Here is a 25,684-nt window from a genome sequence, read left to right on the forward strand (position 1 = left end):
CGGGGGGTCCCGGGGTGTCCTGGTGGGTTCCAGGGAGTCCCGGGGGGGGGTTTCAGGGGGTTCCGGGGGGTCCCGAGGGGTTCAGGGGGCTTCCAGGCAGGTTTCCAGGGGATTCCAGGAGGTTCTGGGCGTTCTGGGGGGTCCCAGGGGTGTCCCGGGGGTTCAGGGGGGTCCCTGGTGGGTCCCAGGGGGTTCCGGGGGGTTCCAGGGGGGTTCAGGGGGGTTCCAGGGGGTTCAGGGGGTCCCGGGGTGTCCTGGTGGGTTCCAGGGAGGAGTCCCCAGGGTGTTCCAGGGGGTCCCGAGGATCCCGGGGGGTGGTTCCAGGGGGTTCAGGGGGGTTCCTGGGGTGGTCCCGGGGGGTTCAGGGGGGTTCCAGGGGTGGTCCCGGGGGGGTTCAGGGAGCTTCAGGGGGGTTCCAGGGGGTCCCGGGGAGGTTCTAGGGGGTTCAGGGAGGTCCTGGGGGTGGTTCGGGGGGGGTTCTGGGGGTCCCGGGGGGTCCCGGGGGGTTCCAGGGGGTCCCGGGGGGTTCCAGGGAGTTTAGGGGGGTTCCAGGGGGTCCTGGGGGGTTCAGGGAGTTCCTGGGGGTGGTTCCGGGGGTTCAGGGGGATTCCGGGAGGGGTTCCAGGGGTTCCAGGAAGTTCCAGGGGTTCCGGGGGGTCCCAGGGGGGGTTCAGGGGGATTCCGGGGGGTCCCAGGGGTGGTTCAGGGGGATTCCGGGGGGGTCCCCGGGGGGGCTCCCCCTCACCACACCCCCCCGCCCCCGCAGGTTCCGGCGCCTGTGCCATTACATCGTCAACCTGCGGTACTTCGAGATGTGCATCCTCATGGTCATCGCCATGAGCAGCATCGCGCTGGCGGCCGAGGACCCCGTGCAGCCCAACGCCCCCCGCAAACAACGTGAGACCCCCACCCCTCCCTCGCCTGCACCCCCCCTTCCTGCGCCACCCGGGACCCCCCCTCCCCGGGCCCATCGGTGACCCCCCCCCAAAAATGACTCTCGAAGCGAAGGCTCTGAGAGAACGAGTGTGGGCGCTGGGGAGGGGGAGTGGGAAACCTGGGGGGCTCTGGGGGGGCTCTGGGGGGGTCTCTGTGGTGCTGGGGGGGCTCTGAGGGGTCTGAGGGGGGCTCTGGGGGGTCCTGGGAGGCTCTGGGGGGGTCTCTGTGGTGCTGGGGGGGCTCTGGGGGGTCCTGGGGGGCTCTGGGGGGTCCTGGGGGGCTCTGGGGGGGTCTCTGTGGTGCTGGGGGGGCTCTGGGGGGTCCTGGGGGGCTCTGGGGGGGTCTCTGTGGTGCCGAGGGACACTGGGGGATCCTGGGCGGGTTCGGGGGGGGTCCTGAGGAAGCTCTAGGGGGTCCGGGGGGGGGCTCTGGGTGGTCCGGGGGGGCTCCCTGGGGGTCCCAGGGATCTTGGGGTGCCGTCCCAGCCTTGCCCACCCACCCCCCCCCCTCCAGGTGCTGCGCTACTTCGATTACGTCTTCACGGGGGTCTTCACCTTCGAGATGGTGATCAAGGTGAGGGTCTGCAGGGCGGGGGGGGGTCAGGGGATGACCCCCACGCACCTCGAGACCCCCCCCTGACCGCCCCCCTCCCCGTTCCCCCCCCCGCAGATGGTGGATCTGGGGCTGGTGCTTCACCAAGGTGCCTATTTCCGGGACCTGTGGAACATTCTGGATTTCATCGTGGTCAGCGGGGCGCTGGTGGCTTTCGCCTTCACGTGAGTGCCCCGGCTCGGAGGGGAGGGGGAGGCCGCTGCCGGAAGCCCCCCACCCCCGGGAGGGAGGGAATTGGGGGGGGGGGGGGGGGGTCTCCGTCCCCCCGCGCTCTCTGTTGTCCGTCCGTCCATCCGTCCGTCCTCGGCCGCTTTGTCGCTGCGTCTGTCTCGTCCTGTCACCGTCCCCGTGTCGGTGTCGCAGGGATGGAGGAGGAACCCACTAGGAAAGGGGTGAGAGAGCCCCTAGGAAGGGCCCAGAGCCCCCCCCCAACCCCGAGCCCCGAGAGACCCCTCCCCAAATAAAGGCTGAGACCCCCCCCCTGAGCGTCTCAGCAGCCGTAAAACCAAAGCCTCAGCGTCCTGCGAGTAAAGGCCGAGCATCCCCCGAGTAACCGAGCCGAGAGACCCCCGAGGAACGGGGGGGGGCAGAGACCCCCGAGCACCTCCCAGGAGGTGGGGCTGCCCCCCCCGGGGGTCCCCGTTCTCCCGGGGGTGGGGGTCCCGGAGGTGCCGGGGGTTTGGGGAGGTTGGGGGGGGGGGGGCTCTGACCGTGCTTTGTCTCTCCGCTTCCTCCGCCCGCGCCGCAGGAGCAGCTCACGGTAAATCCTTCTGCCTTCGTCTCCGTCCTCGTCCTCTCTCCTCGTGCTGGTGGTCGTGCCTCGCTCCCCCCTCCCCAAATTCCCACACCACCCCCCCCAAAAAAAACCCAAAAAACCCTCCCTCAGGCAAAGGCGATGGGGAGGGGAGGGGAGGGTGTGGGACCACCCCTGACCCTGCCGGGGTTCCGGGGGGCGTCCCGGTCGCTCCAGGGGTCCCACGCCCCCTCCCCGTTCGCCCGCAGCGGCAGCAGCAAAGGGAAGGACATCAACACCATCAAGTCCCTCCGCGTCCTCCGCGTGCTCCGGCCCCTCAAGACCATCAAGAGGCTGCCCAAGCTCAAGGTGGGAGCTCGCAGCCCACCGGGGAGAGGAGGGGGGGGAGGATTCGAATTTGGGGAGGGGGGGGCGTCCCCAGCCAGCGGTGCCGACCCCATCCCCTCCCCAGGCCGTGTTCGACTGCGTGGTGAACTCGCTGAAGAACGTCCTCAACATCCTCATCGTCTACATGCTCTTCATGTTCATCTTCGCCGTGGTGGCCGTGCAGCTCTTCAAGGGCAAGTTCTTCTACTGCACCGACGAGTCCAAGGAGTTCGAGAAGGACTGCAGGTAAAGGGCGCGGCCGGGAGGGGCCCGAGCCCCCCGCCCCGGCCCGGCCCGGCCCCCCGAGCCCACCGCCCCTCCCCGGGCAGGGGCGAGTACCTGGTGTACGAGAAGGACAACGAGGTGAAGGCGCAGAAGCGCGAGTGGAAGAAGTACGAGTTCCACTACGACAACGTGCTCTGGGCGCTGCTCACGCTCTTCACCGTCTCCACCGGCGAGGGGTGGCCGCAGTAAGGGCAGGGGTTTTGGGGATCCGGGGGTGGGTCCGGGGAGGGGGGGGTCAGCGGGACCCCCCCAAGCCCGCCCCCGCCCCCTCCGCAGGGTCCTGAAGCACTCTGTGGACGCCACGTACGAGAACCAGGGCCCGAGCCCCGGGTACCGCATGGAGATGTCCATCTTCTACGTCGTCTACTTCGTCGTCTTCCCCTTCTTCTTCGTCAACATCTTCGTGGCCTTGATCATCATCACCTTCCAGGAGCAGGGCGACAAGATGATGGAGGAGTACAGCCTGGAGAAGAACGAGGTGCGGGGCACCCCCCCCCCCGAAGGGCCGGCGGGGCTGGGGCGGGGGGCGCGGAGCCGCTCCGGGGTGGGTGACGGCCCCGTGTGCCCCCCGCCCCTGCCGCAGAGAGCCTGCATCGACTTCGCCATCAGCGCCAAGCCGCTGACCCGGCACATGCCCCAGAACCGCCAGAGCTTCCAGTACCGCATGTGGCAGTTCGTGGTGTCGCCGCCCTTCGAGTACACCATCATGGCCATGATCGCCCTCAACACCATCGTGCTGATGATGAAGGTGGGCACGGCGCTGAGGGCGGCGGGGGGGGGCTGGGGGTTGTTGTCAGACCCCCCCCCCGAAGTCCAGAAGTGTCCCTGGTCCCTGGGGTTTGTCCTGATCTGCGCCCAGGGGGGGTCAGTTCCTGGATCTCGGCTTTGTCCTGCGCTTCTGTGCCCCTGGGAGCTGTCACTGTGTCCCCCCAGGACCGCTCCTGGGGTCCAGGAGGTGCCACTGTGCCCCCCAGGACCTGTCCCTGTGCCCATGGAACCACCCCTGGGGTCCAGGAGGTGCCACTGTGCCCCCCAGGACCTGTCCCCGTGCCCCCAGGACCTGTCCCTGTGTCCATGGAACCACTCCTGGGGTCCAGGAGGTGCCACTGTGCCCCCCAGGACCTGTCCCCGTGCCCCCCAGGACTGCTCCTGGGGTTCAGGAGATGCCACTGTGCCCCCCAGGACCTGTCCCTGTCCCCCCACAGGACCCGTCCCCATCTCTGTCCCCACAGAACCACTCCTGGGGTCCAGGAGACTCCAATGTCCCCCCCCAGGACCTGTCCCCGTACCCCCCAGGACCCCTCCATGCGCCCCTTGTCCCCACCCTCCCTCGCTGTCCCCGCAGTTCTACGACGCCTCCGACACCTACGAGAACGTCCTCAAGATGTTCAACAACGTCTTCACCTCCCTCTTCTCCCTCGAGTGTCTCCTCAAGATCATGGCCTTCGGCGTCCTGGTACCGGGGAGGGGGGACCCCGGGATTTTGGGGGGTGACCCCGGGATTTTGGGGGGGACCCCTGTGCCACCAGGGCACCCTGGGGACACGGTGGGCAGGGGTCCCAAGGCATCAGGGAACCCCAGAGGAGCCCAAAAACCTTCCGGGGACCCCGGATCTGTCACCGGGAATCCCGGATACAGGGATTTTAGGGGGGGGGGTGGATTTGGGGTGGGGGTCCCCCGGGGTCCGGGACCCCCTCATCCCTTCCGGCCTTCCCCAGAATTATTTCCGCGACGCCTGGAACGTCTTCGACTTCGTGACGGTGCTGGGCAGCATCACGGACATCCTGGTGACGGAGTTCGGGGTAGGTGGGCGCCGCCGCCCCCTCCCCTCCCTTTTTTGGGGGGTCTCTCTCGCCCCCCTCCTCGCCCCTCACCCCCTTTTTTTGTTTTTTGGTGTGTCCCCCCCTCCGCTTTTCCCCAGAACAACTTCATCAACCTGAGCTTCCTGCGGCTCTTCCGCGCCGCCCGGCTCATCAAGCTGCTGCGCCAGGGCTACACCATCCGCATCCTGCTCTGGACCTTCGTGCAGTCCTTCAAGGTGCCCCCGAAAAAAAACCCAGCCAGTGCCCCCCAAAAAACACACCCAGTGCCCCAAAAACGCACCCTGTGCCCCCAAAAACCCACCCAGTGCCCTCCCAAAAAAACACACCCAGTGTCCCAAAAAACACACCCAGTGCCCCCCAAAAACACACCCAGTGCCCCCCAAAACCCACCCTGTGCCCTCCCAAAAACCCACCCAGTGCCCCCCAAAAAAACACACCCAGTGCCCCCCAAAAAAACACACCCAGTGTCCAAAAAACCCAGCCAGTGCCCCCCAAAAAAACCCCACCCAGTGCCCCAAAAACCCACCCTGTGCCCCCCAAAAACCCATTCAGTGCCCCCAAAAAACCCACCCAGTGCCCTCCCAAAAAAACCTCACCCTGTGCCCTCCCAAAAAAACACCCAGTGCCCCCCAAAAAACCCAGCCAGTGCCCCCCAAAAAACCCACCCAGTGCCCCCCCAAAAACCCACCCAGTGCCCCCCAAAACCCCACCCAGTGCCCCCCAAAAAAACCCACCCAGTGCCCCCAAAAACCCACCCTGTGCCCTCCCAAAAAAACACACCCAGTGCCCCAAAAAAGCCACCCAGTGCCCCCCCCAAAAACCCACCCAGTGCCCCCCAAAAAAACCCCAGCCAGTGCCCCCCAAAAAAACCCCAGCCAGTGCCCCCCAAAAAACACACCCAGTGCCCCCCCCAAAAAAAACCCACTCAGTGCCCCCCAAAAAACCCCACCCAGTGCCCCCCAAAACCCACCCAGTGACCGGCCCCCGCTGTGCCCCCAGGCCCTGCCCTACGTGTGCCTGCTCATCGCCATGCTCTTCTTCATCTACGCCATCATCGGGATGCAGGTGAGGCACCCCTGGGTGCAGGTGAGGCACCCCTGGGTGCAGGTGACACCCCTGGGTGCAGGTGAGACACCCCTGGGTGCAGGTGACACCCCTGGGTGCAGGTGAAGCACCTCTGGGTGCAGGTGACACCCCAGGTGCAGGTGACACCCCCGGGTGCAGGTGAAGCACCCCCGGGGTGCAGGTGACACCCCTGGGTGCAGGTGAAGCACCCCCGGGTGCAGGTGACACCCCAGGTGCAGGTGACACCCTCAGCACCCCCCCGAGCGCCCCGGTGCCCCGCAGGTGTTCGGGAACATCGGGATCGAGGAGGAGGATGACGAGTCGGCCATCACGCAGCACAACAACTTCCGCACCTTCTTCCAGGCGCTGATGCTGCTCTTCAGGTGAGCGCCGAGGTCACCCGGGCGGCCGCTGCCACCCCGGGGTCACCTGTGCCGCCCCCGGGGTCACATGTGTCACCCCCGGGGTCACCTGTGCCACCCTGGGGTCAGCTGTGCCACCCTGAGGTCACCTGTGACACCCCGGGGTCATCTGTGCCACCTCAGTGTGTCCCCTGGCTAAATCCCGGTGCCACTCCAGTGTCACCGAGGTACCCAGTGCCACCTGGTGCCACCCGGTGACCCCCACGCCATGTCCCCCGTGTGCCCCGTGTCCCCCGTGTCCCATGCCGTGTCCCCGTGCCGTGGTGGTGACAGCCGTGTCCCCCGTGTCCCGTGTCCCGTGCCGTGTCCCCCCGTGCCGTGGCGGTGACAGCCGTGTCCCCCGTGTCCCGTGCCGTGTCCCCCCGTGCCGTGGCGGTGACAGCCGTGTCCCTCGTGTCCCGTGCTGTGTCCTGTGCCATGTCCCCCGTGTACCCCCATGTCCCCCGTGTCCCCCCGTGCCGTGGCGGTGACAGCCGTGTCCCCCATGTCCCCCGTGTCCCCCGTGTCCCGTGTCCCCCTGCCGTGTCCCCCCGTGCCGTGGCGGTGACAGCCGTGTCCCCCGTGTCCCCCGTGTCCCGTGCCGTGTCCCCCCGTGCCGTGGCGGTGACAGCCGTGTCCCCCGTGTCCCCCGTGTCCCCCCATGCCGTGGCGGTGACAGCCGTGTCCCCCGTGTCCCATGTCCCCCATGTCCCGTGTCCCCCCCCGTGCCGTGGCGGTGACAGCCGTGTCCCCCGTGTCCCCCGTGTCCCCCGTGTCCCGTGTCCCCCCGTGCCGTGGCGGTGACAGCCGTGTCCCCCATGTCCCCCGTGTCCCCCGTGTCCCCCCGTGCCGTGGCGGTGACAGCCGTGTCCCCGTGTCCCGTGCCGTGTCCCCCCGTGCCGTGGCGGTGACAGCCGTGTCCCCCGTGTCCCGTGTCCCCGTGTCCCGTGCCGTGTCCCCCCGTGCCGTGGCGGTGACAGCCGTGTCCCCCGTGTCCCCCCCGTGTCCCGTGTCCCCCCGTGCCGTGGCGGTGACAGCCGTGTCCCCCGCGCCCAGGAGCGCCACGGGCGAGGCGTGGCACGAGATCATGCTGTCGTGCCTCAGCGGGAAACCCTGCGACGAGAACTCGGGCATCAAGGAGGACGAGTGCGGCAACGAGTTCGCCTACTTCTACTTCGTGTCCTTCATCTTCCTCTGCTCCTTCCTGGTGAGAGACCCCTGCCCACCGCTGCCACCACCCGGGGGGGGGGTCCCCAAACCGCCCGGGACCCCCCCCCCCCGCCCCGGGGATCCCCCCGTGCCCCACATCCCGCTCCTTCCTCTCCCTGCGCTGAGCCCGGGGGGGTTCCGAGGGGTTCTGGGGGGTTCTGAGTGGGTTTTGGGGGGGGGCTCCGGGGGGGCTCCGGGGTACCCTGACCCCCCTCCCCCCCCGGCGCCCCCTCCCCCGAAGATGCTGAACCTTTTCGTGGCCGTCATCATGGACAACTTCGAGTACCTGACGCGGGACTCGTCCATCCTGGGCCCGCATCACCTGGACGAGTACGTGCGGGTGTGGGCCGAGTACGACCCCGCCGCATGGTAAGGACCCCCGCCCCCGGGGGGGGGGGGCACAGGGAGACCCCCGGACCCCCCCCCCCGTGTCACCTCCCGCCGCCGGGGACGCTGAGGAGGGGTCGTGTGCCCCCCCCAAGTCCCCCGGGGCAGGGGGCAGAAAGAGTGACGGAGGCTGATGGGACCCCCCCCTCCTCACCCCATGATGGGGGTCCTCTGGTGTGACCCCAACTCGGGGGTCCCCTTGGTGTGACGCCTCCCATCTTGGGGGTCCCCTTGGTGTGACCCCAACTCGGGGGTCCCCCTGGTGTGACCCCTCCCAATCTCGGGGGTCCCCTTGGTGTGACCCCAACTCGGGGGTCCTCTGGTGTGACCCCAACTCGGGGGTCCCCTTGGTGTGACCCCTCCCATCTTGGGGGTCCCCCTGGTGTGACCCCTCCCATCTTGGGGGTCCCCTGGTGTGACCCCTCCCATCTTGGGGGTCCCCTTGGTGTGACCCCTCCCATCTTGGGGGTCCCCTTGGTGTGACCCCCCACCCACCCCAGGGGTGTCCCCAAGGACCCCCACACCCCCCTCCCCACCCACGGGGGTCCTTGGAGCTCTTTTGGGGGGGGGTCTTCGATACCCAAATCCCCTCGGGGATGAGGGGGGGTGGCACGGGGTGGGGGGGGAGCGTTCTGGAGGTTTCTACCCCCCCCACCCCCTCCCGGAGCGGGGGTCTCCGATTCCCAAACCTCCTCATCCCCCCCCCCAGCACTCAGGCACCTCCCCGGGGTGGGGGGGTCCCGGGAATATTTTGGGGAGGGGTCCCGTGAGTCCGGGGGGGGTCCCGCGCTAACCTGTGTCTCTTGCAGCGGGCGCATCCACTACCGGGACATGTACAGTTTGTTGCGCGTGATCTCCCCCCCCCTGGGGCTGGGCAAGAAATGCCCCCATAGGGTGGCCTGCAAGGTTCGCCCCCTCCCCAAATCCCCCCCCACCCCGGAGCGCCCCCCCCCCGACCCCCGGGACCCCCCCCCGGCCGTGCCCGAGCGCGGGGCTGGAATGCGCTTGCCCGGCGCCGTATATACATATACATCCCGTATATTTATATACCCCCTGCTCCCGCCAGGAGCCCCCCACCCTCACCCCGACCCCCCCCCGGCATGGGGCACCCCCCCCCCCCCGCACACCCTGCACCCCCCAAATCCCCCCCCCCCCAAAAAAAAACAAACAGCGCGGGCGGGGCCGAGCGGGGAAACGCTGCTTCGCCTTGGTCTGGGTTCTTTGGTTCGCCTTGGTCTTTCGGTTTGATTATTTTTTTTAATTTAATTTTAATTTTTTTTTTTAATTTTTTTTTTTTAATTTCAATTTTTATTTTTATTTTTATTTTTATTTTTATTTCAATTTTTATTTCCATTTTTATTTCAATTTTATTTCCATTTTTATTTCAATTTTTATTTCCATTTTTATTTCCATTTTTATTTTTATTTTCATTTTCATTTTCATTTTCATTTTCATTTTCATTTCAATTGCTATTCGCCGTGGTTTAATTGTTTGCCATTGTCTAACTTCTTTTTTTAATTAATATTGCCTGACTACTTTCCCGTCATTTATTTATTTATTCATTTATTGCGTGTTTATTTATTTATTTCCCGCCATTTACCCATTTATTTGTTTCCCCTTTATTGATTTATTGATTTATTGATTTATTGATTCATTTTCTGTCATTTATCGATTCATTTGTGTATTTACTTATTAGTTTCTTTGGTGATTTATTTAATTAATTTCTGTCATTTATTTATTTATGTATTTATTCGTTTCTTTCCCGCCATTTATTTATTTATTGATTTATTACTCTCTCTTTTTTCCCCCCATTAATTGATCACTTTCCTCGCTTATCTTCGTTAATTGATCCTTTTCCTTATTGAACGATTCGGCGTCACTCTTTTTTTATTTTCTTCATTTGAACGTTTCTGGTTATTTATCTTTTAAAAAAATATTATTTTTGGCCTTTAATTGTTTAATTGTTTTCATGACTTAGTTATTTTCGGCCTTTACTTCTTTTAATCGCTTCGTCGCTTTTGTTTTTGATTCTTTTCGGTCTTTGTTTGCTTCAGTGGTTTTAATTGGTTCCATTGTTTAATTATTTTTGGACTTTAAGTTGCTCTAATTGATTCAGTTATTTAATTATTTCCATTATTTATTTTCATTATTTAATTGCTTTCGTTATTAAACCACGGGCATCGTTTATTTTTGCGCCGTTGAAATGTGTTAATCATTAAAACGTTTTCGTTGTTTGATTATTTGTCGTTAATTTTTTTTTGTTATTATTTAAACCTTTTTGTCATCACTTCCATGTTTTTTACTATTTAATTATTTTTTACCCCCTTTTTTTTCCAGTTCTCTTTATTCTCCTCATTATTTTTACGCTCCTTACCCTCTGTATTAATTTTCTTTTTTTCCCCTTCTCTCCTTTGCCCTTTTCACTGCAAAATTAATTTTTTAATCATTTAATTATTGTCATTTTTCCCGTAATCCTTATAACCTTATGTTCTCGTTGGTTTTTATTCATTTTTATTGGTTTTCATCAATTTCAAGTGTAAAAGTGTCTTATATTAATTTTATTACTTTAGTTTTATTACATTACTTTATTTTCCTATTTTTTTATTACTTTTCTTGACTTAACCAATTTTTCCTGTTTTACTAATTATTTAAACTTCTATTACTTTTTATAATTTTCGGGTTTATCGCTGCTGCACATTACTCTGATGTTTTTATAATTTATTTTTTTTAGATTTTAATTTGCTATTTTACCTTTACTTGTTGCTTTTCCCACTCCTTCTTTCGGTGCCTTTTTTTGTTTAACAATAAAATAATAAAAAGTAAAGATAACAGCCCGGAAATAAAACATAAAATGATAAAAAGTAAGAAACAAACACAAAAATAATAATAGCAATAAAAATAATCATTATTTTTATTGTCGTTATTACCGTTACTTTTTATTATTTTCATTTTTTATTCTCGTTATTTTTACCTTTTATTATTTTTATTTACCTTACCCTTCGCCATCGTTATCACTCGCTTTAATTACTTTGCATTCTCCCAGTTTATTTTTTCCCCATTTTAGTTGTTTCCCTTTTTAATTTTCCCCCATTTAAATTTTTCCCCATTTTAATTTTTCCCCCATTTTAATTTCTTTCCTCTTTTAATTTTTCCCATTTTATTTTTTTTTTCCCATTTTATTTTTTCCCCCCTTTTATTTTTTCCCCCTTTTTCCTTTCCTTTCCTCCCTTTCCCTTCCCGCTCTCCCCATCCCCTCTCTTTTTACCCTTCCCAATCCCCACCTCCTTTCCCGTTTTTAACTTTTATCATTTCCGCTATTTCAATTTTACATTTTAATTTTTTTTTTTAAACACAACCTCCGCCCCCCTTTTTTTTTTTCCCCCCCTTTTATTTTTCCCCCCCTTTTTCCTTTTCCTCCCTTTCCATTCTCCCCATCCCCTCTCCTTTTACCCTTCCCAATCCCCACCTCCTTTCCCGTTTTTAACTTTTATCATTTCCGCTATTTCAATTTTACATTTTATTTATTTTTTTTTTAAACACAACCTCCGCCCCCCCTTTTTTTTTTTTTTTCCCTTCCCCCCCCCCCCCATTTTTTTTTTTCCTTTTTTTCCTCCCCCTCCCCCCCCCATTTTATTTTATTTTTTTCCCTTTTCTCCTCCGGGAGTTCCTCCCCCTGCGGCGCCGTAACCCCCCCCCGGTGTGTCCCCCCCCCTCTCTCGCCCCCAGGGGCCGCCTGACCCTCGCCGACATGTACGAAATGCTGCGGCACATGTCGTCGCCGCCGCTGGGGCTGGGCACCAGCTGCCCCCCCCGCGTGGCCTATAAGGTAGAATAACGCCCCCCCCCCCCGGGGGTGCGCCCCCCCCCACCCCGGCCCCGGCCTCCCCCGGCCGCATTTTGGGGAATTTTTTTTTTTTTTTTTTTTTTTTTTTTTTTTTTTTTGGTTTTTTTTTTTTTCCCTCCTGCGGCCGCCGGCCCCTGCTGAGCCCCCCCCAGGATGGGCTGGGTAAGATGCGCCCCCCCCCACCCGACCCCTACACCCCGAAAAGGTTTTTGGGGAGGGGGGGGTCTCCTTGGGGCTCAGCTGGACCCCCCCCTCAAATATCAGCCCCCACCCCTCAGAGATTTCCTTTTGGGGGCTCCTTCAAAGGACCAAGGAGATGCGCCCCCCCCCCCTCAATTTGGGGTCCCTCAGTGTGGGACCCCCCCCCCGGTGGGACTCAGCCCCCCCCCTTCACCTTGAGCCCCCCGAGGGCTCGCCCCCCCTCCCTCACCCCTCTTTGGGGGTCCCTTTTGGGGCTCAGCGCCCCCCCCCCCAGACCCCATTTCAGCCCCCCCCCCCCAAATTTCCTTTTGGGGTCTCCCCAAATGGCTCAACCAGCGCCGCCCCCCCCCCCCCCCCCAGACCCCCTTATTTGGGGTCCCCCCCCCATCAGGCCCCGCCCCCATTTGGGGGTCCCCCTATTTTTAAGGACCACCCCCCCTTTATCCCAGCCCCTCCCTCCGCCCCCTAAAGACCCCCCCCCGGCTGCTGCACGACCCCCGCCCTCTTCCCCCCCCCCCCCCCCCCCCCCCAAACCGCGGGGGCTCCGGAGCTGCATCGTGAAGTGGGGGGGGGTCGGGGGGGGTCCTGCATCGTGTGTGGGGGGGGTTCGGGCATGGAGATTTGGGGGGGGGGTCCGTGCCTCAGTTTCCCCCACCCCGGCACCGCTCTGCTCCGCACCCTGGGCTGCATGGGGGGGGTCGGGGCGGGGGTTGTGGATGAGGGGGGGGGCTCCCCGCTCTTTTTTGGGAGGGGGCGCGGGGCTGAGGCCTGGCAAATCCATCGCACTCCCCCCCCCCAACCCTGCACGTGTGACAACCCCCCCCCCCCAAAAAACCCGGAATGGGATTGGGAATGAGCCCCCCCCACCCCCCACCGCTGCATGAGCCGCATGCGCCGCCCCCCCCCCAAAAAAAAATAAATTTTGGGGGTCCCGCTTGGCCGTGCCCCCCCCCCCCCAAAAAAAAGGAATTCCGTGGGGAGAAGGCGGGGGGCCGTGGGGGGAGGATGGGGGGGGAGCCCCCGCCTTCTCACCAGCCCCGCGCCCCCCCCTCACACGCGGGGGGGGGTCGGGGGTGCCGGGTGACGCCCCCCGCCCCCCAATCCGGGCCGTGTCCCCCCCCCGCAGCGGCTGCTCCGCATGGACCTGCCGGTGGCCGACGACAACACGGTGCACTTCAACTCCACGCTGATGGCGCTGATCCGCACCGCGCTGGACATCAAGATCGCCAAAGGCACGGGGACACGGGGACAGCGGGACATGGGGACATGAGGGGGGACACGGGGACACGGGGACAGGGGGGGACATCGGGACAGGGGGACACGGACACGGACACGGGGACACGGGGACAGGGGGACACGAGGGGGGACACGGGGACAGGAGGGGACATGGACACGGGGAGACATGGGGACACGAGGGGACACGGGGACATGGACACGGGGGGACACTGGGACATGGGGACAGGAGGGGACATGGGGACACAGGGACACGGACACGGGGACATGGACACCGGGACACGGGGACAGGGGGACACGGACACGGGGACATGGGGACACGGACACGGGGACATGGACACGGGGACACAGGGACACGGAGACACGGGGGGACATCGGGACAGGGGGACACGGGGGACATCGGGACAGGGGGACACAGACACGGGACACAGGGACACGGGGACACGGGGACATGGGGACAGCAGGACACCGGGACACGGGGACATGGGGACATGGGACACGGACACGGGGACACCAGGACACGGGGACATGGGACATGGGGACACGAGGGGACACGGGGACACGAGGGGACACGGGGACACGGGGGGACACCGGGACATGGGGACAGGAGGGGACATCGGGACACGGACACGGGGACACAGGGACATCGGGACACCGGGACACGGACAGGACGGGACACGGACACGGACAGGAGGGGACACTGGGACACAGGGACACCGGGACACGGGGACAGGAGGGGACACGGACACGGGGACATCGGGACACGGGGACATGGGGACACGGGGACAGGAGGGGACACAGACACGGGGACACCGGGACAGGGGACAGGAGGGGACACGGACACGGGGGGATATGGGGACACGGGGACATGGGAACACAAGGACACGGGGACATGGACACAGGGATATGGGACACAGGCACTAGGGGACAGGGGGACATGGGGAACATAGGGACATGGGGGGACCCCCAGGGACAAGGGGGACATGGACACAGACAGGAGGGGACACGGACACGAGGGGACATGGGGACACCCAGGGACACGGTGGGGGACAGCAGACATGGGCGGCACAGCAGGACACGGGGGGGGGGGGACACGGAGGGTGTGCGGGACACGGGGGCTCGGCCGAGCACACGTCCCCGGGGGTCCCCCGAGGCCACCCGGAGCCACCCGCGTCACCCGCGCGTCCCCGCAGGCGGGGCCGACAAGCAGCAGATGGACGCGGAGCTGCGCAAGGAGATGATCGCCATCTGGCCCAACCTGTCCCCCAAAAACCTGGACCTGCTTGTCACCCCCGCACAAGTGTAAGGGCAGCCCCGGCCCTGGTGCTGTCGCTGTCCCCGTCCCTGTCCCCGCTCACCCGTGTCCCCGCAGCCACCGACCTGACGGTGGGGAAGATCTACGCGGCCATGATGATCATGGAGTACTACCGGCAGAGCAAGGCCAAGAAGCTGCAGGCCATGCGCGAGGAGCAGGTGGGGCACCGGCAGTGTCCCCCCGGGGTCCCCTCACTGTCACCCCCCAGCCCCCAAGGGCCCCAGCCCGGCCCCGTCCTCTCCCTGTGTCCCCATGTCCCGGTGTCCCCATGTCCCCGTGCCTCAGTATCCCCACTGTCCTGGTGTCCCCATGCCTCAGTGTCCCCATGTCCCGTGTCCCCAAGTCCCATTGTCCTGGTGTCCTGATGTCTCAGTGTCCCCATGTCCCAATGTCCCCGCTGTCCCAGTGTCCCCATGTCCCGGTGTCCCCGCTGTCCCAGTGTCCCCATGTCCCGGTGTCCCCATATCCCGGTATCCCCCGTGCCTCAGTGTCCCCATGTCCCGGTGTCCCGGTGTCCCCGTGTCCCCATGCTTCAGTGTCCCCATGTCCCCGTGTCCCCGTGTCCCCGTGCCTCAGTGTCCCCGTGTCCCCGTGCCTCAGTGTCCCAGTGTCCCCGTGTCCCGGTGTCCCCGTGCCTCAGTGTCCCCGTGTCCCCGTGTCCCTGTGCCTCAGTGTCCCCGTGTCCCCATGCCTCAGTGTCCCCGTGTCCCCGCAGAACCGGACGCCGCTCATGTTCCAGCGCATGGAGCCCCCGTCCCCCACCCAGGAGGGGCCCCCGGGGCCGGACGCGGCGCCCGCGGCGGAGCCGTAAGTGTCACCCCGTGTCACCCTGTGCCACCCTGAGCCACCCCGTGCCACCCCGTGCCACCCTGTGCCACCCCGTGCCACCCTGTGCCACCCTGTGCCACCCTGAGCCACCCTGAGCCACCCCGTGCCACCCCATGCCCCCCGGTGTCCCCGCCGCGGCTCTGAGCGCCGCCGTCCCCCAGGGCCGCGCGGGACGGGGACATGAAGGAGAGCCAGTCCTGGGTCACCCAGCGCGCCCAGGAGATGTTCCAGAGGACCGGCACCTGGAGCCCCGAGCGGGGACACCCCGACGACGTCCCCAGCAGCCGCCCCAGCTCCCAGGTGAGCGCCGCCGCCGCCGCCTTCCTCCCGTCCCCGGGTTGTCCCCGCCGCGCCCCGCGGCGTTTCCCGCCGCGGCGCCGTGCCTCAGTTTCCCCCCCGCCGCCGCCGCAGCTGGTGGAGATGCGGGAGATGCCCAAGGACGGCCACTCGGACAGCGACTACCTGCCCATGGAGGGGCACGGCCCGCGCCGCCTCCATGCCCCGGCTGCCCGCCGACACCCAGGTGAGGGGACGCCACCCCCGAGGACACCAGGGACCGTCCCCGGCCCCGTCGGTGTCCCCCCGGGCAGCGCCCCGCGTCCGTCCCCCCTTTCCCCCCCGCCGTGGCTGCAGCGCTGGGCTGGGGGTCTCCATGGGGGCACGAGCATGGCAGCAGGGGCTTTTTTTGGGGAGGGGGGAACACGGGTCCAGCGCAGATTGCAGCTCGGATTGGGGGGTCCGGGGTGCGGGGGCTCCTCATCCTGGGCGCCAGCTTTGGGAGCCTCTGCGGGTCGGGGACAAGGGACGGGGACAGGGATGGGACAGGGACGGGGACAGGGATGGGGACAGGGACAGGGACAGGGATGGGGACAGGGACAGGGATGGGGACAGGGACGGGGACAGGGACGGGGACAGGGATGGGGACAGGGACGGGGACAGGGACAGGGATGGGGACAGGGACAGGGATGGGGACAGGGATGGGGACAGGGATGGGGACAGGGACGGGGACAGGGACGGGGACAGGGATGGGGACAGGGACGGGGACAGGGACAGGGATGGGGACAGGGACGGGGACAGGGACGGGGACAGGGATGGGGACAGGGACGGGGACAGGGACAGGGATGGGGACAGGGACAGGGATGGGGACAGGGACGGGGACAAGGACGGGGACAGGGACGCTGTGGCTGCTCTGCTCATTGCTGCTGCTGCTCCCCCGGCCGCTGCTTGGCTGCTCCGCATCCCCCCCCCCGCGCCCCCCCACATCCCCGCCGCCCCCTGCCCGCCCCCCCGGACCCCCACCCAGGACCCCCGGCGGGGGTTGACGGCGCTCTGTGTCTCTCCTCCGGCTCCGCGGGCACCGCCTGGGCCGGCTCTGGCAGCGGAGGAAGGTCCGACCCCGAGGCAATAACCTCAGTGTAGGTACCGCGGGGGCCCCCCGAGCCCCCCCAGCCGGAGCCCCCCCCCGCCCCTCGGACCCCCCACAGCCACCCCCAGAGCCCCCCACTCCCCATTCCCCTGCAGAGCCCCTCTGGTGGACACCCCCAGGACCCCCACAGCAGCACCCCCCCCAAAGCCCCTGCACCCCCCCGGGTCCCCCCCTCTGTGTCCCCTCTGTGTCACCCCCCCTGCACCGACACCTGCAGCCCGGTCAGTGAGGAGCAGCGCTCCTGTCACTGTCCCCCTGTCCCCCTGTCCCCCTGTCCCCCTGTCCCCACCCGCTGCCCCCCTGTGCCCCCCCCGATCCCGCCCAGGGGTCAGCAGCTCAATGCTTAGAGCAGCGGGAGGGGGGGGATCTGTCCTGGGGGGGCACCCCCAGGGCCCTGGGGACACGGGGACAGTGGTGACACGGGGACAGTGGTGACACGATGGCAATGGTGACGTGATGGCAATGGGGACACGGTGACAACGGGGACACGGTGACAACGGGGACACGGTGACAATGGTGACGTGATGACAATGGGGACACGGTGACAGCACCGCGTCCCTCCCAGCCCAGAGGTGGGACACCGAGTGTGGTGGGTCAGGGGTGGGGGGCATGGGGACAGCTGTGAGGGGACAGTCCTGGAGGGGACAGCTGTGAGGGGACAGCCCTGAGGGGACAGCCCTGAGGGGACAGCTGTGAGGGGACAGCTGTGAGGGGACAGGTGTGAGGGACAGCACTGAGGGGACAGCTGTGAGGGGACAGCTGTGAGGGGACAGCTGTGAGGGGACAGTCCTGAGGGGACAGCTCTGAGGGGACAGTCCTGGAGGGGACAGCAGTGAGGGGACAGCTGTGAGGGGACAGTCCTGGAGGGGACAGCAGTCAGATGCTGTATCCAAAGGAGGGATAGGGAAGGATGGATGGATGGATCCATGGAGAGATGGATGGATGGACAGATGGACGGACAGATGGATGGATTTAGGATGGACGGATGGACAGACAGATGACGGAGGGATGGATTTAGGATGGATTTGGATGGACGGATGGATAGATTTAGGATGGATGGATGGACAGATGGATGGACAGATGGATGGATTTAGGATGGACGGATGGATGGATTTAGGATGGATTTGGGATGGTCGGACAGATGGATGGATTTAGGATGGACGGATGGATGGATTTAGGACGGATTTGGGATGGATGGATTTAGGACAGATTTGGGATGGATAAAGGACGGAGGGATCTGGAGCATCCCAAGCTCCGCAGGGCTCAGGGCGCTCAGGTGACCCCACCCTGGAGCTCGCCGGCCCCGCCCCCTCAGGTAACCCCCACCCCAGACCCCCTCCCCGAACGCCCCCGGCCCCCGGTGACGCCCCCGGGCCGTGTCCCGCAGACCATCGCGGACTCGAGCCCCATGAAGCGCTCGGCGTCGCTGCTGGGCCGCGCCCGCGGCGTGCGCCTGGACGATTTCTCGCTGGAGCGCGTCCCCCCCGCCGAGGACGGCCAGCGCCACCACCCCCGCCGCGGCCACCGCGGCCACCGCGCCTCCGAGCGCTCCCTCAGCCGCTACACAAAACCGACGGCGACACAGGTGCGACCCCCGCCGTGCCCCCCGCCCCGTACCGGGTGTCCCCGAGGCCGCCGCCGTCCCCCGGGTCTCCCCCCCAAATCCAGCGGGTCCCCGTGTGTCCCCTCCCGGCCACACGGCGGGGTGTCACCCCCGTGTCGTGTCCCTTGGGTGTCCCCCCTGGGTGTGACCCCCGTGTCCTGTCCCTTTGGTGTCACCCCCGTGTCGTGTCCCTTGGGTGTCCCCCCTGGGTGTCACCCCCTTGTCCTGTCCCTTTGGTGTCACCCCCGTGTCGTGTCCCTTGGGTGTCACCCTGGGTGTCACCCCTGTGTCCTGTCCCCCTGGGTGTCACCCCCTTATCCTGACTCCCTGGGTGTCACCCCCCGTGTCCTGTCCCCCCTCAGTGTCCCCTCAGTGTCCCCTCAGTGTCCCCTCAGTGTCACCCCCCGTGTCCTGTCCCCCCTCAGTGTCCCCTCAGTGTCCCCTCAGTGTCCCCCCCTCAGTGTCCCCTCAGTGTCCCCTCAGTGTCCCCCTGGGTGTCTCCCCCGTGTCCTGTCCCCCTCAGAGTCCCCCTCAGTGTCCCCTCAGTGTCCCCTCAGTGTCCCCCTCAGTGTCCCCCCTCAGTGTCCCCTGGGTGTCCTGTCCCCTCAGTGTCCCCTCGGTGTCCCCTCAGTGTCCCCCCGGTGTCCCCCTCAGTGTCCCCTCAGTGTCCCCTCGGTGTCCCCTCAGTGTCCCCCTCAGTGTCCCCTCAGTGTCCCCTCAGTGTCCCCTCAGTGTCCCCCCGGTGTCCCCCTCAGTGTCCCCCCGGTGTCCCCCTCAGTGTCCCCTCAGTGTCCCCCCTCAGTGTCCCCCCGGTGTCCCCTCAGTGTCCCCTCAGTGTCCCCTCAGTGTCCCCTCAGTGTCCCCCCGGTGTCCCCCTCAGTGTCCCCCCTCAGTGTCCCCCCGGTGTCCCCTCAGTGTCCCCCCGGTGTCCCCTCAGTGTCCCCTCAGTGTCCCCCTCAGTGTCCCCCCGGGTGTCCTGTCCCCTCAGTGTCCCCTCAGTGTCCCCTCGGTGTCCCCCCGGTGTCCCCTCAGTGTCCCCTCAGTGTCCCCTCAGTGTCCCCCCCTCAGTGTCCCCCTCAGTGTCCCCCTCAGTGTCCCCTCAGTGTCCCCCCTGGTGTCCCCTCAGTGTCCCCTCAGTGTCCCCTCAGTGTCCCCCCCGGTGTCCCCTCAGTGTCCCCTCAGTGTCCCCTCAGTATCCCCTCAGTGTCCCCTCAGTGTCCCCCCGGTGTCCCCCCCGGTGTCCCCCCCGGTGACCCCGCGCCGTCCCCCGCAGGGCTGGGCACGGACCTCAGCGTCACCACTCACTCCGGGGACGCGGCCGGCCCCAAGGAGCGGGACCCGGAGCGGGGGCGGCCCAAGGACCGGCGGCACCGGCACCACCACCACCACCACCACCACCACCACCACGGCGCGGGGGGCTCCGGGGGGACCGCGAGCGCTGCGCCCCCCCCGCCGCCGCCGCCGAGCGCCACGACTACGGGCGGCCCCGCTCCCGGGACCGGCGCTGGTCCCGCTCCCCCAGCGAGGGTCGGGAACACGCCGCCCCCCGCCAGGTGGGTGCCCCCCTCCGCTCCCCCCCCGATGCGCCTCTAGGACCCCCCCCCAAAACCCCCAAAACCCCCCAAAACAGCCACGGGGTGGGGTGGGGGGGGACACAAGGGCTGCACCCCCCGGTGTCTTCAACCAAAGACCCCTCCCCAGCTCCCACCCTCCCACCCATGGGTGCTGTTCAGGCTGGGGAGGGGTCTCCCAAATCTGTGGGTCGGGGTGGGGGGGGAGTCCCAGCGCCCCCCCGCCCCAGTTCGGGACTGGTGGAGTCCCAGTTACACCAGCAGAGCCCCCTCAGCGCTCCGCCTTGGGGGGGGTCCAGCCCCCTCCCCACCTTGGGGGTGTCCAGCCCCGAATTTGGGGGGTCCAGCCCCCTCCCAAGTGTCCAGCCAAGCCTCCTCGGGGGTTCGCCCCCCCCCCCAAAAAAAAAAAAAGGAGGGGCAGCACCCATTGAGGGGGGGGGCAATGGGGGGACCCCCCCCCGCGAGGATTTGAGGGGGGGGGCGGCGGCGACGCTTCGAGCCCTGGGGATGCGCCCCCTCCCCTCCCTGCTCTCGGCCCCCCCCCACCCCGCGCCCCCCACCCTGCCCGCACAGAGCCCCCCTCGCTTGGCCCCCCCGGCCCCCCCCCGGCTGCTTGGGGGGGCCCTGCCTTGATTCACCTCTCTGTTTTCCCCATCGCTGTGCTTTGGCTGCGCTGTCACGGCGAGGGGTGGCCCAGGTAAGCGGCTCGGGGCCCCCCCAAAATCCGCTCCGGCCCCCCCAGGCTCCGGCCACCCTGGAAAGTTTGGAATGAAGCTGCCCCCACCCCCCCCCAAAAAAAAAAAAAAATTCCCAGACACCCCCCCCCCCCTAAAATCCGGCTGCGGCTCCAGGAGGAGCGGCTTTGCCTCGCCGGGATGTTTTGGGGTGCCCCCCACATCTCCCCATTTATCTCCCGTGGGGGGGGACACCCACCGCCCCCCTCCTCAGAAGGAGCCCGGAACTCCCCCAGACCAAAATTGGGGTGCAGAGACCCCTCCCCATCCCTGAATCGGGGGTCTCAAACCCCACCCCCCCCCCAGCTGGGTCTGGGGGCTCCCCCGTAGTGCGGGTGGGGGGGGGCCACAACGCCTGTGCTGAGGTTTGGGGGTGCTCAGGGCTCTGAGATGGGTCTGGGGTCCTCAGCCCCCCTTCCTCAAAGAGCACGGGCCTCCCCCAGACCCCAAATTGGGGGTGACCGTCCCTTGCCCCCCCCCCCCCCGCCCCGGGGGCTCACGGCACAATTGGGGTCCACCCCCAGCCCCCCCCTCCCCTCCGAGTGAGGAGGGGGCTGCATAAAGCTCCCCAGCACCCCCAAATTCGGGGTTCAGCCTCCGTTCCCCCCCCCCCCCCGTTTCCCGGGCTGACTCTTCCAAACTTCTCCAGCCCCCCGCTTTTTCCCCCCCCCCGCCCCTTAATCCCGAGCTTTGCCTTGCGAGCGCTTTGGGGGTCCCGGCGCCCCCTCCCCAGCTCCCCCCGCGCCGCCTCTGCCCCTTGCGCTGCGTCCTTCGTCCCCTCCCTCGCCTGCACGGCCCGTGGCTGCGACCCCCGCCCCTCCCGGACCCCCCCCCCCCCGTGGCTGCGACCCCCGCCCCTCCCGGACCCCTCCCCACCCCAGCCCACCCCCGTGGCTGCGACCCCCCGCCCCTCCCGGACCCCCCCCCGTGGCTGCGACCCCCGCCCCTCCCGGCCCCCCCGCCGCCCCCGCCGCCGCCGCCAGCCCGTGTCGCTGTCGCCGCAGGGCAGCAGCTCGGTCAGCGGCAGCCCGGTGCTCTCCACGTCCGGGACCAGCACCCCCGCGCCGCGCCCGCCGCCAGCTCCCGCCGACCCCCGCCACGCCGCGGCCCCACGTCTCGTACTCGCCCGCCGCCCGCCGCCCCCCGCCCGCCGCGCCGCCGCCCCCCGCCCGCGGCCCCCGCCGCCCCCCGCCGCCCGCGGAGCCCCGAGCCCCCGCCCCGCCCCTCCGCCCGCTGGCCCGAAGCCCCCCCCGAGGGCTGCCCCGGGACGCGGAGCCGCCGCCGCCGCCGCCGCCGCCGCACGACGGACGAGCCCCCCGAGCCCCCCGCGGCAACCGGAGCCCCCGGCCCGTCGCCCCCCCGGCCCGGCCGGCGGCTGCCGAACGGGTATTACCCGAGCCGCGGCGCGGGGAGGGGGCGGCCGGGCCTCCGCGACCCCTACAGCGAGACGGACGATGACTGCTGCTAGCGGCGCCTCCCGCCGCCTGTCGCGACATATCGCCCGCGGACGCTGTCCCTCCTCCCGCCCGCTCCCGGGGCTATGGATGAGTTTTATCATCTGGAGGAGCCGCCGCCGCCGTGAGGAGAGGGGGGGGGGCGAGGCGGAAACGGGGACCCCCCCCCCCCACCCCGAGCATCCACGGGACCCCCCCCCCCAAAAAGCTCCCCGAGCCCGGAGGGAGCCCCCGGCCGGGAGGAGCCGCCGGGACGGGAGCGGAGCCCGGGAACGGGCACCGGGAACAGTGGGAACGGGCACCGGGATCCGGGAAACGGCACCGGGAACGGGATCCGGGAACGGGATCCGGGGACCAGGAACTGGCACCGGGAACGGGATCCGGGAAGCGGCACCCGGCACCGGCACCGGGAACGGGCACCGGGAACAGGCACCGGGAACGGGCACCGGGAACGGGCACCGGGCCCCCCCCGCCCGAGGCACGGAGGCGGCGGAACCGGGGCCGCCGCCATTGCATGAACCGAGTTACCGAAACCAGAATAAAAAGATCAATGACGAAAAAAAAAAAAAAAAAAAAAAAAAAAAAAAAAGAAAAAGGAAAAAAAAGGGGAAGGAAAAAAAAAACCCCACACAACAAAGCAACCAACAAAACCCAACCCGAACCCCGAAAAGTCCCAGAACCATTAAAAAAAAAAGGAATTTTGGATCGAGCCCGTCTCGCTCCTTCCCGGGATGGGGGTGGGGGGAAGCGCGGGGGGGGCCCCCGAAGCCCCCCCGTGACACCCCGGTAACCCCGCACGGCGTGGGGCGTCCCGGGACCGGGGGGGTTCCGGGACCGGGGGGGGGTTTCCCGGGACATTCCCCGCCCCCGTGAACCGGAGCAGGAAGCGCCGGGGGTGGGGGCAGAGATCCGAATTCCGCCCCCCCCCGGTTCGGACCGAGCCCCCCCCAGACCCATCGGAGCAGCCACCGAACGCCCCCCAACCCCTCTGACCCCCCCCGCCCCAAACCGCGGAGGGGTCACGGGGACACAGCGACCCCCGCCTCAAATCCCCCCGAGGCAGCGGCTGCACAAAACCCACTTTTATTTGATTAACGAAATAATAATTAAGCATAATTAAGGAGGGGGGGGCTCAGCAGAGCCAGCCTGGAGCCCCCTCCCCAAAGCGCGGTGGTCCCCGGAGGCGGGGGGGCGCCCACCGGGACCCCCGAGAGCCCGCACGGCCCCGGCCGGCTCCATCCGTGCGGAGTTTGGGGAGTCCCGTGTGTCCCGGGGGGGTCCCCGTTAAATCCCGGGGGTCCAGAACCGGTCCCGAGCGATCCGGGGGGGATCCCCGTTAAGTCCCGTGTGTTCCGGGGGCTCCAGAACCGGTCCCGGGGGTGTCCAGAACCGGTCCCGTGTGTTCCGGGGGGATCCCCGTTAAGTCCCGTGTGTTCCGGGGGTGTTCCAGAACTGGTCCCGGAGGTTCCAGACCCGATCTCTCGTGTCCGAGGGCGATCCCCGTTAAGTCCCGGCGGTTCCAGAACCGGATCTCCGTTTAGTCCCGCGTGTCCCGGTGGTTCCAGAACCGGATCTCCGTTTAGTCCCGCGTGTCCCGGTGGTTCCAGAACCGGATCTCCGTTTAGTCCCGCGTGTCCCGGCGGTTCCAGAACCGGATCTCCGTTTAGTCCCGCGTGTCCCGGGGCTCCCCGGAGCTCTCAGCACGCCCCCACGGCCCGGAGCACGAAGCCGAAGGCGGCCGCGGGCGGCCCCGAGCAGCGCCCCGGGGGCAGCGGCGGCGCCTCCGCTTCCAGCCGCGCCCGTTTGCTCGGTACCGGGCCCGGGCCCGGCCCCGCCGAGCCGCCGCTTCTCCGCTTCTTCTGCCCGGCCCGGGGGGCTCCGGCGGTGGCGGGGTCCCGGTCCCGGCTGGCGCGGTCCGGTCCGGGATGCGGATCCGCGCTCGCCGGGGCCGGGCCGGCCCCGCTCGGGGGGCTCGGGGGGCTCGGGGGGGGACACCCCCGCTCCCACTCACTGCGGGGGCTCCGGTCGGGAGGTTCGGGCGGTCCCCGGTGCATTCCTTCCGGGGGCTCGCCCATTCCCGCCGGCTGCCGGCGGCCGGTTCCGCTGGGTCCGGGCAGCGGGCGGCTCGGGGGTCCCGGCCCGGTTCCCGTTGGGGGCTCTGCCCGCACGCCGCTCCCGGGAGGCTCTCGGCGGCGGCGCGGGCGCTCAGGTAGCGGTGGCGGGCGGCGCGGACGAGCAGCGAGAGCTGCAGGCTCCGGTGCAGGCGGAGGCCGCCCCGCCGCAGGCGGCACCGGTAAAGCTTCCACACCGACACCGTCAGCAGCCGCTGCGCCTCCTCCATGCCGGCCGCGCTCCGGGTGCGCCGCCTCGGCCTCGGAGAGCTTTTTGTAACCCCGCCGCCGCCACCGCATCCGGCCCCGGCACCGCCCCGGGACCCCCCCCGCGCCCGCCGCCGCATCCGGCCCCGGGGCGGCTCCGCGCGTCTCGGCGGCGCCGGGGACGGAAACGGCAGCGGGGGGGGCCCGGGCACAAAGGGGGGGGGCTTGGAATTCCCGGGATTGGGGAGGGGGAGCTGGAATTCCCGGGATTGGGGAGGGGGAGCTGGAATTCCCGGGATTCGGGGGGGAGCTGGAATTCCCGGGATTGGGGAGGGGGAGCTGGAATTACCGGGATCGGGGGGGGAGCTGGAATTCCCGGGATTGGGGAAGGGGGGCTTGGAATTCCCGGGAAGGGGTGGATGGGGGGGGGGTCTGTGCCCCCCCTCAATGATTGGGGTTCTCTGTGCCGCCCCAACGCAGATTTGGGGGGGGGGTGTGTCCCTGTGCCCCCCGTGTGTGTTTGGGGGGGCCCCTGTGCCGCCCCCCCCGTGTTTTGGGGGTCCCTGTGCCCCCTCCATTTATTGTGGGGGTCCCCGTGCCCCCCCCCGTTTCCTTGGGGGGGGTCCCTGCGTCGTCCCCTGTGTTTTTGGGGGGTCCCTGTGCCCCCCCCGTGTTTCCCCATATTTTGGGGGGGACTCCCCGTGTCCCCCCCCCCCCCCCCGTTTTCCCGGGGATCCCCGGCCCCGCCCCCTTCCATGCCCAAATAAGGGGGGCGGTGACGCCACGGGCAGGGGGCGTGGCCCCGGTCCGCGCGCGGGGGGCGGAGCCGCTTCCGCCTGCCCATATAAGGGCGGGGGGAGAAGGGGGCGTGGCCAGCGCTGCGCGACCCCTCCCCAGCCCCCGTTAACCCCCTCGGGGGGGTGTTTTTTTTTGGGGGGGGGGGTCTCCAGGCCGCGGCTGTTACAAACTCTGTGTTTATTTTCACTATTCACACGCTCCCTCGCGCCCAACAGCAGTTCATGTGCAACCTCCAGCGTCGGGGGGGCTCGGGGTCGGGGGGGGGGGTCCTGGGGGGGGCGGGGGGGGGGCTCCAGAAGGACCCCTGGGGGGGGTGGGGGGTGGTCTTGGCACTTCATTACACAGGACAGACACTGGGGGGGGGTCCCGGGGGAAGCGCAAGCACGGGGCGGGGGGGGGTCCATGCTGCCGAGACCCCCCCCCACCATTTCTGTACAGCGAAGAGACGGGGGGGGGCGCTGAGAAAGAGCGGGACCCCGATTTTGGGGAGGGGGGCTGCAGCGGGGGGGGGGACAAACCCA

At 66.0% G+C, this 25,684-nt stretch overlaps 2 protein-coding genes across 2 annotated transcripts in view; one reads left to right on the plus strand and one right to left on the minus strand.

Moving 5' to 3' along the window:
* Positions 1-22,061, plus strand: part of CACNA1A (calcium voltage-gated channel subunit alpha1 A) — a 41,561-nt gene extending 19,500 nt beyond the window's left edge. The window contains 32 exon segments of the mRNA XM_058419160.1: positions 767-892; positions 1,446-1,509; positions 1,606-1,712; positions 2,551-2,650; positions 2,754-2,914; positions 2,998-3,138; positions 3,230-3,431; positions 3,537-3,701; positions 4,299-4,409; positions 4,672-4,755; positions 4,875-4,991; positions 5,776-5,841; positions 6,124-6,224; positions 7,299-7,449; positions 7,693-7,820; positions 11,565-11,664; positions 13,010-13,115; positions 14,310-14,407; positions 14,409-14,418; positions 14,489-14,589; positions 15,147-15,238; positions 15,421-15,559; positions 15,671-15,742; positions 15,744-15,782; positions 16,639-16,674; positions 18,073-18,249; positions 18,252-18,270; positions 19,562-19,741; positions 19,744-19,841; positions 21,598-21,651; positions 21,653-21,931; positions 21,933-22,061. Of these exon segments, the coding sequence (XP_058275143.1) occupies positions 767-892; positions 1,446-1,509; positions 1,606-1,712; positions 2,551-2,650; positions 2,754-2,914; positions 2,998-3,138; positions 3,230-3,431; positions 3,537-3,701; positions 4,299-4,409; positions 4,672-4,755; positions 4,875-4,991; positions 5,776-5,841; positions 6,124-6,224; positions 7,299-7,449; positions 7,693-7,820; positions 11,565-11,664; positions 13,010-13,115; positions 14,310-14,407; positions 14,409-14,418; positions 14,489-14,589; positions 15,147-15,238; positions 15,421-15,559; positions 15,671-15,742; positions 15,744-15,782; positions 16,639-16,674; positions 18,073-18,249; positions 18,252-18,270; positions 19,562-19,741; positions 19,744-19,841; positions 21,598-21,651; positions 21,653-21,931; positions 21,933-22,061 (3,553 nt within the window).
* Positions 22,062-23,744: 1,683 nt separating this feature from the next.
* IER2 (immediate early response 2) lies at positions 23,745-24,388 on the minus strand. Its single transcript, XM_040054426.1, has 2 exons — positions 24,059-24,388; positions 23,745-23,906 (listed from the first exon to the last, which is right to left on the minus strand). Exons 1-2 carry the CDS (start codon positions 24,386-24,388, stop codon positions 23,745-23,747), a joined length of 492 nt encoding a protein of 163 aa, XP_039910360.1.
* Positions 24,389-25,684: the final 1,296 nt, after the last annotated feature.

Source organism: Hirundo rustica, unplaced genomic scaffold (genome assembly GCF_015227805.2).
Source record: "Hirundo rustica isolate bHirRus1 unplaced genomic scaffold, bHirRus1.pri.v3 unplaced_BUSCO_368798at7742, whole genome shotgun sequence".
In the NCBI taxonomy this organism is placed as follows: Eukaryota; Metazoa; Chordata; class Aves; order Passeriformes; family Hirundinidae; genus Hirundo; species Hirundo rustica.

Coding starts and splice junctions, on each gene's coding strand:
- IER2 (XM_040054426.1), bottom strand. CDS start 24,388: ATGGAGGAGGCGCAGCGGCTGCTGACGGTGTCGGTGTGGAAGCTTTAC. Junction 23,907..24,058: donor TCCCGACCGGAGCCCCCGCA/GTGAGTGGGAGC, acceptor CGGGCCGGGCAG/AAGAAGCGGAGAAGCGGCGG.